At 33.7% G+C, this 13308-nt stretch overlaps 1 protein-coding gene and 1 long non-coding RNA gene across 12 annotated transcripts; one reads left to right on the top strand and one right to left on the bottom strand.

Annotated features, from left to right (window-relative positions):
• Positions 1 to 846: 846 nt before the first annotated feature.
• Positions 847 to 5105, bottom strand: LOC106371878 (probable E3 ubiquitin-protein ligase RHG1A). 4 transcript variants are annotated; one of them, XM_048737637.1, is made up of 6 exons: positions 4699 to 5105; positions 2595 to 4012; positions 2436 to 2486; positions 1671 to 1769; positions 1465 to 1605; positions 847 to 1390 (listed from the first exon to the last, which is right to left on the bottom strand). In XM_048737637.1, the coding sequence occupies exons 2-6, from the start codon at positions 3972 to 3974 to the stop codon at positions 1241 to 1243; spliced, it is 1821 nt and encodes a 606-aa protein (XP_048593594.1). In that variant the 5' UTR covers positions 3975 to 4012; positions 4699 to 5105; the 3' UTR covers positions 847 to 1240. The 4 variants fall into 4 exon arrangements, with proteins under 4 accessions (XP_048593594.1, XP_048593595.1, XP_048593597.1 ...); XM_048737638.1 differs by having other exon boundaries at positions 4776 to 5058; XM_048737640.1 differs by having other exon boundaries at positions 4541 to 4774.
• A 5133-nt stretch (positions 5106 to 10238) lies between these two features.
• On the top strand, positions 10239 to 13283 carry LOC106371880. 8 transcript variants are annotated; one of them, XR_002653492.2, is made up of 8 exons: positions 10239 to 10926; positions 11136 to 11557; positions 11646 to 11738; positions 11824 to 11947; positions 12027 to 12089; positions 12156 to 12329; positions 12423 to 12511; positions 13010 to 13283. It is a non-coding gene; the product is annotated as an uncharacterized LOC106371880 (long non-coding RNA). The 8 variants fall into 8 exon arrangements; XR_002653490.2 differs by lacking the exon at positions 13010 to 13283 and having other exon boundaries at positions 10240 to 10546; positions 10669 to 10926; positions 12438 to 12740; XR_002653491.2 differs by having other exon boundaries at positions 10241 to 10926; positions 12438 to 12511.
• The last annotated feature ends 25 nt before the right edge of the window (positions 13284 to 13308 follow it).

Genomic DNA, 13308 nt, shown 5'->3' on the forward strand with positions numbered 1-13308 from the left:
GTCGAGGCAACTTCAGACAATAATGGAGCTAACGCCACTTTCACCGCTACAGAATCACCGCCAGAACCTAATCGACGTTTCACCGGAACAAACCGGAAAAGAAACCCGTCCAAAGGATCCACCGGCGACTCTCGAAGAGGAGTGAAAGCAGACAAGAACGAAGTCTTCGCTGTAGAATAGAGATTCCAATCACCTTCAACCGATCTCAAAACAATCGAATTTCAATTGAAGAGATCGGGATTGATTGGAACAAATCGAAGCAAAGAAGTGAAGAACAAGCAAGATCCGAGAGAGACACGGAGAAGATCCAGACAACACCAACGGAGAAGAAGATGGTTCGCCGAACCAGAGCCAGTGACATCACCAAAGGAAAGGTCGAGTCACCGGAGCCAAGAGCCGGAAGCTCCGCTGTGAAGAACGTGAACCTCCGGAGCCATAAGCCAGCCACATCATGCAGAAGATGCCATCATGTGCCGGAACTAAAGCCCATCAACGGGCCGACGATCGCCGGAAAGGATCGAAAGAACATCAAGACAAAATCTTAATTTTTATCTCTCCCGGTGAAAGATAATTGAGAGAGAACGGGGAAGGAGACAGAAAAGAGTGCTCTCACGACTTGCTGTCTCTTTTCGAAGTAAAATTTACACAATGACTTGTATACCTGCCGGAAATAAGTGTATATCGGAAAATGCATTTGAGAAACTTTAAAAAATACTCAACGGAAGTATAGCCAACCATATTAACCTTCCGCTGACCACAGTGGTGGAAATCCGCCTAACTTAACCATAAGCAAAGCCATCTAAAATCAAATGATACTCAGAGCTAAGATCTTGCTACATCCTCGAATCAAAGAATTTACATAGCTTTTGCTATGTTGATAGATCCAATTAGGATAATATAAGACACTTATATTACATAATCAATCATCCATAAAATCTATCAAATTGACTCACAAACTTTTTTGGTTCTTTTAATCATAAGAAAAGAAAAAACTAATTGGTAAAAAATTAAATTATCCAAACAAATTCAGAAGAACCCAAGTTTCTTTTTTCTTAGATTCTCCTCATTTCCTTCCTATCTCCCTCAGTTGATTTCCTTACTTTTCACTATCTCCAAATCATCAAACCTCAAACTCAGACACCAAAGTTGCCTTTTTGGGTGTGTTCTTATGAGGTTGCAATGGTATAAGAAGATTCGACGAATGGTGAAAACTCAAGAACAGCTTAAGGTCTTTCCATCATTATTTGCTCGCCTTCTCAACAGTGTTTAACCCTGTTGTTTTGCAGATTGGGCAAAGATTCTTCCTCTTCAGCCATTCTTTGATGCATTGGCTATGGAAGTCATGCCCACATTCCAGCACCCCCATTTCTTCTCCTTCCTTGTATTCCTCCTGCAGTATTTGCACCAAGTCAATATATACATTCATAACATTTTGCAAAAGTGAAGGTGAACACCAAATATTACCTGACAAACACAGCATGGTTCTATTTCTTGTGTAGATTTGGTACCACTATTGTATTTCCTTTGCTTCAACCGGTTTGATATGGTTTCTTCATTAAGACCGGTACAAACATCTCCAATCCTCTCTTCTAGAGACAGCAACTCCTGCAGATTTGATGACACTGTTAATACGATGACCATATAAAGAGTTTTTTATGTTCTGGCTTTACCTCATATGTCATGTCGTCAACATCAAGGCGCATGTCTCTATGCCGGTCATGAACATCAGCTACACCTAGCATCATCGTCTGATTGAGAAGCATAAAATCCTGAAATAAATCAGCACAACAAAAACATTAAACGACCATTAAAGTATATGTAGAGTTTGTTTATTTGATTGCCTTTCATCTAAGCAAAACACATAAGATAACCGAACCAAAAAATGTGGTTTAGTTCTGGTTTGGATCCTATCAATAATGCGAGTCAACTCTATATCTTCTAGAACCGGAAAATCCGAAGAACCGTTCTATAATATAGTTTATGTACTTATAAATATTAACTATACTTAGTTTTAAAATAAGCAAATAAATTTAAAAATATATTAATTATAAACTGAAATACCCAAAGAAAAACAAGTTACAAGAATACATTTTATTCGAAATATTTAAAATTATCCAAATTTTTATCGGAAAACCCAAAAAAAATCTGATAGTTAATTCCAAACACCCATTTTTACCTTTTTACCCGACATTAACCAAAGAACCGGAACCGAATGAGATCCAAAATTCCTTTAGATATTAGTCAATTCCTAACCTTGTTATCCAAACCGAACCGAAAACAGAAATAACCGAACCGAAATCAAACTGAATTTTCTTAATACCCCAAACCTCTAGAACCGAACCGAGAACCGAATGCCCAAGGCGAACACAAGATGTGATAACACAAATATCTTTGCATGCAACTTAAACAAAATCTATTTTTGTTTAAAACGGTACCTCCACGCGCAAGTTCCCCGTCCTACGCATATGATCCAAAACATTGCGGATCTGTTTCAAAATAGAAGCACAGAGTCAGCTCTATATAAGCAAATCTATATCATTTTACAGTGGAGATTAACCCACAAGAGGTAACACTAATCTTTATATAAAACTAACCTCAGATGCAGAAGGTCTGCTTCTTCCTCGACTTGTGGATGCCAAGCCACGCAAAGAATGAGGAACGCCAACAGCAGTTTGTCCTTGCCTTGGTACTGCTCTCGAGTATGCCTGATTATGTGTCTGAAAGTTGTTATCGCCCCCAGGATGAACCCCATGATGATCCGGAGCGGGAGGGGGGACCATGGAACGAGCAGCAGCAGCAGCTCTCTGGTTTGTAAGAAGGGAAGAAATCAACGACCTACGACGATGTTCAGATAATCTTCTTTGATTATGTGGCGACTGGTTCTGGTAAGGAGCCCATGTTGGACTCGAAGCTGGTGGCTGAACACTTGCCGATGCAACATGACCGTGGGCGAGATTCCTCGGTTCAGGAGGAGCTGGAACAAACAAAGGATTAGCTAGCATGTTGCTTCTTAGCCTGGACTGACCTGGACGAAGGGCGTTTCGGTCAACGGGAGCAGATGATCCAGCGGCTGCTACTGGGTTCCCACTCCAATGAAATGGTGGTATCATGTTTCTTGGAGGCATACTAGGAGCAGAAGCATTTGGGTTTAGAGGAGTAACATTGCTGAAAGGATGTCTATATCTCATGTCCATCAGCTGTTGATCTACAACAGGTTGTACATGTCCTGGCGCGCTCATGGATGGAGGAACTGGTTGTCTGACAAAAACTGGTTGTTGAGCAGTGGGATTAGCCCCGAAAGAGAAGTTTCTGCTGGAGATGGCAGGGGAAGGAGAAGGAGACAGATTTGGAACCAACCCTCTTGGAGCATGGTTAAGAGATATGTTCAAATCATTATGATTATAAAACGAAGGACCAGACACCCAAGAAGAACTGCTCTCTCCACGGTGGAAAGCTCCGGTTGATGATGATGACTGGCCAATGCCAGCATCAATAGCTTTTCTTTTACAACCAGCTCTAGCACTGTTCTCTGCTACGTTACCTTGACCTGTGACTGGATTCATGTCCTCAGCACGCTCAATATACTCTGCATTCAAATTGACATCACGAACAACTCGGTTTCCAGTACTAGACGGTTGCTGCATAAACAAAGGGTTCAACTCTAGCTTGTCGTTTCTTCTTTCCTCAAAACGTCCCATTTGCATCCATTGCTCGCTGTGACTACTAGGGGCTTCGTTCTTTGTACCACTAGAGCTACCTTCACCAAGGTTAAACCTGTGTAAGTCACGTGGCTCATGATACACTGCGTTTGACATAGTAGTGTTTGTATCAGCAGCAGCAGCTGAACTCATGTAGTTCTGCAGATCATTATCCCAAAGAATCTGCTGTTCTACCACAGGGTTGCTAGATGTAGAACCATGCTCAAAGTTCATTGTCTCTGATAAAGAACCGATACTTGCCCTCTCTCCCTGCATCCTCTTACCACTTTTCACAATGTAACCGATGCTGGAAACTGAAAGAAAACCAACAATGTAAACCTGTTTAAGTTATTTTTTTAATAAAAGAAAAAAAAAAAGCTCAACAATCTTGTCACTGGAAGCATTCAATTGTAAAGTTTTGTCAAGTAAAGTTAAATATGATATGCATAATCTTAAGACCACAAAACCAATTGTGTTGTTAACCACATACAAAAGCTGCATTATCAGTTTTGACATGTTCACTTTAAAATCAAGAGCAGCCTATATAAACCAATGGCAATTGCAACAGAAGAAGAATAAAAAGATCAAAGCTTCAGCAAATTCTCCACTTTAAATCACAATCTCAATTCAAAGAAATCAACAACTTGAATGTATTAGGTAAACAAAAGCCTTGTTAGTTAACCAGAATCAATAAAATAAATCAGAAAAACAATAACAAAATATATTACATAATTAAAAAAAAAAGACAAGCTTTTGGCAAACCAAACACTGAACAGGTTCCTAAAGACAGAGATCCAGCCTAAAAACTCATTGCAAAGAAACTAACGTTTTTCTTACAAAACCTGAATTATTCAAGTTCTAAGGACGAACAGAGCCAAACCCACCAACCGATTTCACCAGTAAAGATCGAGCACAAAGAAACCCACAACCCAGAAAGCAAAAAGAAAGAGACCGATCTGAGAAGTTTGGTAAGAGAAAGAAAGAAAGAAACGTTACAGACCTCTAAATATCAAATAGATTCTTCAACAAAACACAATGAAAGAGGAAACCGATTGCGGAGAGAGGAGGAAAACAAACCACTTTTTATTAGCAGAGAGAAGAGGAGATGATGATGGGAATGAGGAAAGGTAAGCGAAGCAACACATAAACCAAATGGGAATAGAATCCGGAGATTATTAGGAAGAGAGAACAGTAATATTGGTAAATTCACATTTAACCAAAGACTATATTATTCAAATTTGATAATAATAACAACAACAAAAGGAAGTTGAATATTTTTTAAAAAGAAGAACGGGAATTAATTTTAAGAGAAAAAGTCAAGGAAAAAGAGCAGTTTCCAAAGACAGAATTGAATAGCTATGTTGCAAAAGAAGATAGGTACCAACACGAAACTATGGTAATAAATCTATTGTAGAGAGAGAAAGAGAGAGACTTTGTATTTGTAACGTGAATGTATATTGTATTAGATTTGGTGAGGAGAGAAGGAGAGAAAAGCAAGTTGGGCAAATTAAGACGAGAAGGTGTCTTTTGTCTCTTCTTTTCTCTCACGTCCAACCAAACGCACGCTGCCTCTTTTGCCTCTTCTTGTTGCCCTCCTCTCTCTCTTTTTATTATTAACTTTGTAAATTAAAAGTAACTTCAACGAATCCAAAGCTAATTGTAATATTAAACCAATTGTTCAAATTGGTGATAAATGTGTATAGTATAGTATATTATCTTTTCTTTAGAACATGTCTGAAAGTATGCGTTATCAATCTACTTGTTTTAGTTATATTTTTCAACATAGATTCCTAAATCATTATGTTATGGGCTGTCATACATAATAGATTTGATTGGCAAATGCTTTGAAATCTTTTCACAGCTAGAATTTTTCTAAAACACAACTTTTCTTATTATGTTTTATACAGATTTCTTAGATATTTTTTCTCTTTTTTTCTTTATTTTTGGCTGTAAAGAGCAAAATACTTAAACAATAATGTCTTAGTTTGGAAGATTTATGAGTAAATCATTAATTTTTTCAAATCTACCATGGAAAAATCTATATAGTCTTAGTTCTACAACAACAGAAAAAAGATTAAGATATGGCTCCTTCAGTCAGAGATTATCAATCAAGAGATAGGTTAGACATAGGATTCACACAAAAAAAAAACAGATAGGCTTTTGAAAACTTATGGGAAATGGCATTAAGGATGAATCAAATATCAATGAAAATCATAGTCATATTCGGTTTGAGTGTTTCAGATTTGAGCATTTGCAAAATATAAATGTATGTATATCATTATTGGGGGAAAACTAATTATTATTTGATTAAAATTTCTAAGTAATAAAAACATAATTAAATAATTAAACTTGTGAAATTATGTTTATATATATTATCTATTAATTTGGACCATCATTTAAATTTTTTATTATATGTATTTTATTAAAACTAATAATATATAAAATCTTTGAATTACTTTAATCATAATATCTTTTGATATCTTTCATTTTAAATATAAATATATTTATTTAAAAATTCTAACAAATCTGTTTCAAAATATTTTAACAAGATCCTAATTTTCAAAAATTATATTTGAATATTTTAAATAATTTCAAAATTAGTTTTGAAATATTCTTATAAATTAATATACTCAATTATCATTTACAAAATGAAAACTAAAAATTATATCTGGTTTTTTTATTTTTATATAATTATACCAATCATATTAAAAAAAATTATATTGAGCTAAACATGATAAAATTGTATTAAATTGATAAATTTATATATTTTATTTTCATAATTATTAAAAATTATGTTAAAAATATATATATATATATATAATGTTTGTAAGATGTATTAGCATTAGCAGACTATATGATACATGTATAAAATCTTTGTAACTATTTTAATCATGATATAGTTTCATTTTAAATATAAATATACATATTATATTATATTTTAAAATTATAATAAATCAGTTGAAATATATTTTCACAATATATTAATTTTCAAAAAAATTATGTAAATATTTTTACTAATTTCTTAATTAGCAATGAACTATTATTACGCATTATTATATATTAAGTTATCGTTTATAAAATGAAAAATTCAAATTTAATCCTATTTTATCTACTTTATAATAATAATAATAATCAACTTGTGAAAATAAAATTATTATATTGAACTAAATATCATAAAAGTATATTAAATTGATAAGCTTATAATTTTTATTTAATAAATATAAACAATTTATGTTAAAAATATAATATGATGACATAACGACTTAAAATTAGCAAACTATATAATACATGTCTAAAAAATTAATATATCTTAGATTTTTTATATACAATAATATATTATCTACTAATCTTGTACTCTGGAAGCATGGGGAGGATGATTTCAAAAACGTTTTTTTCATCTAAAGCCACTTGGGAGCAAATTAGACCGAGGAAAAATAAAGTTCAGTGGAGTAAAGAAATCTGGTTCTCCCAAGACATCCCGAGGTACTCTTTCATCACCTGGCTAGCTGTCCTAGACAGACTCTCTACTGGTGCTAGAATGCGGAATTGGGGTGTCGTACAAGGTTGTATGTTATGTGGAGAGAGGGATGAGACAAAGGATCACCTTTTCTTTGCTTGTCCTTATTCTTTCACTGTCTGGGAAAAGTTGGTGCGAGGTTTCTTTGGTAGAAGGACTAACCCGGATTGGACTGAAACGTTGAAGATGATTGCAGGTCATAGACGTAACATGTTGGACTCGATTCTGATTAAAATGGTGTTTCAGATGACTATCTACCATGTTTGGAGAGAGAGAGAAATGAGAGAAGGCATCAGATGAAAGGGAAGACAGCAGATCAACTTCACAAGGTTATAGACAAGACAATGAGAAATTAACAGAATAGCCTGATTGAAGTATACTGGCAGCACCGAAATGCTGGACTATTGCAGAGATGGTTTGAACTTTCAGGCTGATAGGAGTAGTTATACATGTTGATTTCCTTTAAAGAGACACTATAGAAGTAGTCATTCTTTTGTAAATGTTAATTTTTTCCTATGATGATCAATACATTTCAAATTTCATCAAAAAAATAATATATTATCTAAAATGAAGAACCATAAAAGATATTGGTAAAATGAAATCCAGCTTTGAAAAACGGATCAAAATTTAGCATAAATTAAATACAAAATAGTATCAAATATGTTTTCTCATGAATATATTAATATTTTTAATAACTAAATTCAAATACAATAAAATAATATATATAATAAGAATTGACAAATACATCTGCCGGTTTTAAACAATCGATTAATTATAACATGTAAATTATAAAATTATTTTACTTGAAATAGTTATATAAACATTTAAGTATATGATTAACGTTAAAAATATATATATCACTAATGATCAGAAAAAATAGATATTTATGTATATAAAACAGAAAACAAACACTCGCGCGGTTGCACGGATCAAAATCTAGTAATACATCTAAAACAAAAGGATATTTGAATAGATAGAGTTTCTTTTCTATAAGTATCATACATCGTATTATGTAAAATTTGTTTTTTTTAAATTAATAAATAGATGATTTATATCAAATTTATTGGTTAGTTTTCAATACATACGAACTAGATTAAGATATAATGTTAGTAAAGATAGAGAACTTTAAAATACAAACTAGATTTTGATCCACTTATGGATAGCGAAGATTGCTTTTGAAACTAAATAAATTTTGTTTAATGAACTTTTATATAAGATCGTGTATAGGTCTGGTCACATTTATCGGAACCGCGAACTAAACAGTACCAAACTGAAAGAAAAAAAAAACTATAACTGAACTGAGTTCAAAAATAATTGAGCAGATCATATATCTATGAACCGAAAAATTAAAACCGAATCAAGAACGAAATGGATACCTGAATTTTTAAAATATAAATTATATATTTACAAATATTACATAATTACTAACTAATCTACTTACAAAAACTCACAAGTACATTTATTTGACTCTTCACTATTCCTACCTAAACTTAACTGTTATACAATTTAGCTACAAAAGGATGTTATTTATAAAAAATATAGGTTGGTAAAGAAAATCCTTGCTGAGATTTCTCAATCATGAATTTATTTACTTTTTTACTATCTATGCTATTATTTGCGAAGTGATTTTTTGCGATGGAGCTCTCACGTTAAAAATTAGAATGATTGATATATTTTATACCCATAATGAATTTTTTTTATAAATTATCTACAAAACAAAAACAAATTTAAATTATTTTCAATAGATAATTATTAATAATAATAAGAATGATCCAAAATCTAATATTAAAATAAAAAGATAATTCTTATATATATTGTGTTGTTATCTGACAAATATCTTTTAATAAAAAATTTAAAACTAAAAACAGAAAATACATAACCAAATATTAATCAAGTCAATTTTTTTTTTAATTTTATATAATTGAAAATAAAAAATTGAGTAACATTTAAAATTTATTTATTAATAATTAATATAATGTATAACAATTTTTAATATCTTTTAATAAAAAAATTAAAACTAAAAACAGAAAATACATAACCAAATATTAATCAAGTCAATTGTTTTTTTAATTTTATATAATTGAAAATAAAAAATTGAGTAACATTTAAAATTTATTTATTAATAATTAATATAATGTATAACAATTTTTTAAAAAATATTATATATATATAAGATTGATGTATGTGATCCTTATAACGCTTTGAGCCATTTCAGTTGTCATAGTGTTACTGATATCCAGTGTATGGTCAAGAGACCAGGCCGAATGAAGGAGAGGCCAATCGCTATTCCTTCAAGGAGGTAATGAAACTGAGGAAAGAGATGAGTGTGGAGCATAGCTTCCCTTGCGTCACACATTGACGACTCAAAGATGATCCTATGGTATGTAAAAGTTTAGGTTATTGATGAGTATTTGGTTATGTAAATGTTCAGATAATTGATGAGTATTTCGTATTGGTTAATTTCGGTTAGTGTTTATAGGGATAACTATTGTATAACCGAATAGTAAGAGATGTTATATTTATTTCTAATGAAATGTGAATAAGTCCAAAACTTAAATGACAACATTTTTAATTAGATAAAAAGTAAGATCTATTTTAATAGAGCAGATATTTGAGTTTAGTTTTTTTTTTCTTTCGAAAATGCATATATAGTTTAGTTTCTACAATTTTGTAAGATATCATTCAGTTGTCTGTTTTATAAAGAATTAAAGACTAAATCTTTTCTGCTTTAAATAGAAGAATATTTTCAAAAAATAAAAATAAAATAAAAAGACAAAATCTTTTTATATACCTCGTTTGGATTTGGTGTGTGTTTTAGGGTTGCAGTTGGACGGTTTGAATTCAAATCTTATACAATAAAACAGACTTGCCTCTCTCCTCATTAAGCCACGTCATCAGGTAGGGGAAGGCAAATCTCGACACGTGTCGACACCTGAGTGGTTCCGTGTTTTTTCTCCTGCTTTTGTTTCTTGCGTTGTTGATTACGAGAGTCTGATGTGGGCTTTATGGTATTTGCGCATGAAGCCCAAACCACAATTTCATTAGGGTTTTCTCCATTTTCTTCTCGCGGCGTGAGCTCACCGACGAACCCACGTATAGGCTCAGATCGCCGTTCCGATATACATAACGCCTCAGATCTCCATAAATGCGTTCTTACCTTCGTCCTCCAATTACCGGCTGAAGGTTCAACTACAAATATCCCACCTTTCGACGATGAATACCACAACTCAAACGAGATCCACAAAAATAGTTTGCTTAAGCAATGGATTCCGACAATGGCGTCTTCATACACTCTCCTTGCCGATTGGAAAGCCAGACGCTGCTCCCGGAGGTTCGGTCGTCTGCTGAGGTTTTGAGAGGCCAGAACCTTTGTTTCCCATTAACCTTGTCGACTATTAGATTCATTCTGATTTACTAATGTTTTATTTTACTCCTTTCCAACACTTATTCAAGGGTCCATTGGTGCGATTCGACAGCTGAGATTTAGATAACGACTTGCAGAAGGCTCTGTGTTCACGCTAAGTGGATTTGATGTTTCGCGCAAAAACCCCAAATTCCGGTTATCTGATGCCCTCCTCTCCATATGGTTCAATGATGGAACTTCTTTCGAAAAGCGAGCAATGACCGTGAGGACCATACCAACGGAAATGTTTCGATTTCCATCATACGACCAGTTACCAGAACTAGCAAACACCGGCAAACAGCTCCCTGGTATGTATTTGAAGTTTCAGTGTTGAAGTTGGTTTTTGTTAAAGCATGAGTTGACGTAAACCCGTTAGATAATTTATCAGACATCATGGGGGAGCTTAGTGCAATTAGGAACACAATAATGCTTACTTTGCGTCTAGAAAGGCACTTTAGATTGTGTAATCTTCATTTATTATATATAGATACTTAACAAGTCTGACTTTGTAAGATAGTTTATGTGCAGGGATACAAGCGTTTGTGTTAGTATGTTTGACTCTCTGGCTCTTGCATTCCATAGCAAATTCGATAGCTACGGGAGAGAGCCAAGAATTGTTGCTGTAATAGATATAGTGACATCCTCTGTTGTGTTGATATCAGTGTCGTGGTTGTTGTTATATTAATCATTCAAGCATAGGTCGAGACCTGAATCAGATGTCTGGAGTATGGGTGTCATCACTTGCATTCTTCTCTGTGGAAGAAGACCCTTTTGGGGTAAGACACAAGACGTGATACTGAATGAGTTGTAGACAATAAAACAGGTAATGAGAAGAAAAAACATGACTTCGAAACAAACACACGGGCAACGATTACAAGGAAGCCAAAGATCTTGTGAAGAAGTTGTTGGCAAAGGAGTCATGAGCACGGTTAACAGCAGGTGAAGCACTATGAATGTGATTCTTAATAGCCAATGTTTATGTTTGTAGATTTACAGTTTTTGTATTTGGTTTGTTGGCGTTTTGCAGCACACGCATGGGTGAGAGATTGTAATAGACATCTGTTCTTGTCAACATACATCAGTTTCTGAAGTTAGCCGGCTTAAGCAGATTGCTCTGAAGGTAATCAAAAAGAAACAAAGACAGAGATTGTGTTTCATATTCATGAGTTTTTTACTTAACTGAAGTGTGTTTTTGAACGGTTCAGGAGACGACTAATGATGATGATGAGCTGGATGATCTCATAGACCAGTTTGGAGAAGTTAATATGTAGAGATTCCATATCACACAAAGTCAAGAATGATTCCATTAGTCTTGTGGAGATGAGGCAGGTAAGAAGAAAACAAGACTTGCGATGCAAGTAAGCGATTCAAGGCAATAGTGCGTAAACTCATTAGCCATATTTCACAGGTTCTTGTGAAAGATAGTCCTTGGAAGCTCAATGATGCAAGATTAGCTGCGATTCTTCAAGGAGTAAGTCTGCTCACTTTCCACGTTTTGTTTTAAAAATATTCAAAAATAAAATATCCGTCTTTGCAGATCGATAGCAACACTTATGGGTTAGTGAACTACGCTGAGTTTGTGGTCGTTACTTTACATGTTAGTCAACTGGAGGAGCATGACTCTGACCAGTGGGAGTAGTGGTCATGAGCAGCTTTCGAGAAGTTTGACATTGCCAGAGATGGGTTTATAACATCTGAGGAACAAAAAATGGTCAGGCTCACATCTCTTATATTCACCTCGCTTTTAATTATCGTTTAATCAAGTTTCCACCTTTGCATCAAACGGGTTTGAAACGCTCTATAGAATCACTTCTTGCAGAAGCTGGCGTTAATGAAGATCGGAGAATCAGCATTCATGAGTTTCACAAACTCTTGAGATCTGCAATCCTCCAGGTAAAAAATAGTCAAAAACCATCATGGTTACCAGCTTTCTCGAAAAATGTAAATCACTTTCGCAAATAGAAATATGAATATTAGATTTTCTACTCATAGACACAAAACATTTGTAACAATCACCATATGATTCAAGAAGATCTTATACAGACTAGATGTTATTTTGTATTTGTTACCAAGGAACACCCATGTGGTCAGAAGGTTTGGGATTGTTTTCCCGACTTGAGCAGATGATTTTGTATTTTTTATTTGCTTGTGATGGTAAAATACATAGTTACACATAATTCACATCATCTCAAGTTTGTTTTACTTGAAAGAGAATTTCAGAGCTTATGACCTTAATATGTTACTTACGTTAGCAAAGGAACTATCTTGAATAGCTTGAGATGATGAGTAACTATTAGATGAGATTGCAGTGTTTCCTGAGTTATCTTTCTTCTCTTACGAGAAACATCCTGCATGAAAGCAACTAATATCAGTCCCTGAATATATATATAGGGATGTTCATAGCACATGAAGAACTTGCTGGTCAAACCTAATGAAAAAAGCACTCACCTCTTAATCTGAAGAAGAGGCATGTAATTTAAGCTCAAGCTCTAAACAAACACCATCTTTTTAATCCGATTGGTTACTGTTCCTCATAATATCCAAACCTAAAGAGTTTATTTTACAATCTTGTTTGTTTCAAGCATACACGACCATCGTTTCATTAACATACAGTTTTGGATATTCATTTAATTTTCAAAATAAAAAATATAAATATTTTCCCTCATTTCCAAATATTTTCCATAGCCAGA

The sequence above is a fragment of the Brassica napus genome, chromosome A8 (assembly GCF_020379485.1).
Source record: "Brassica napus cultivar Da-Ae chromosome A8, Da-Ae, whole genome shotgun sequence".
Classification (NCBI taxonomy): Eukaryota; Viridiplantae; Streptophyta; class Magnoliopsida; order Brassicales; family Brassicaceae; genus Brassica; species Brassica napus.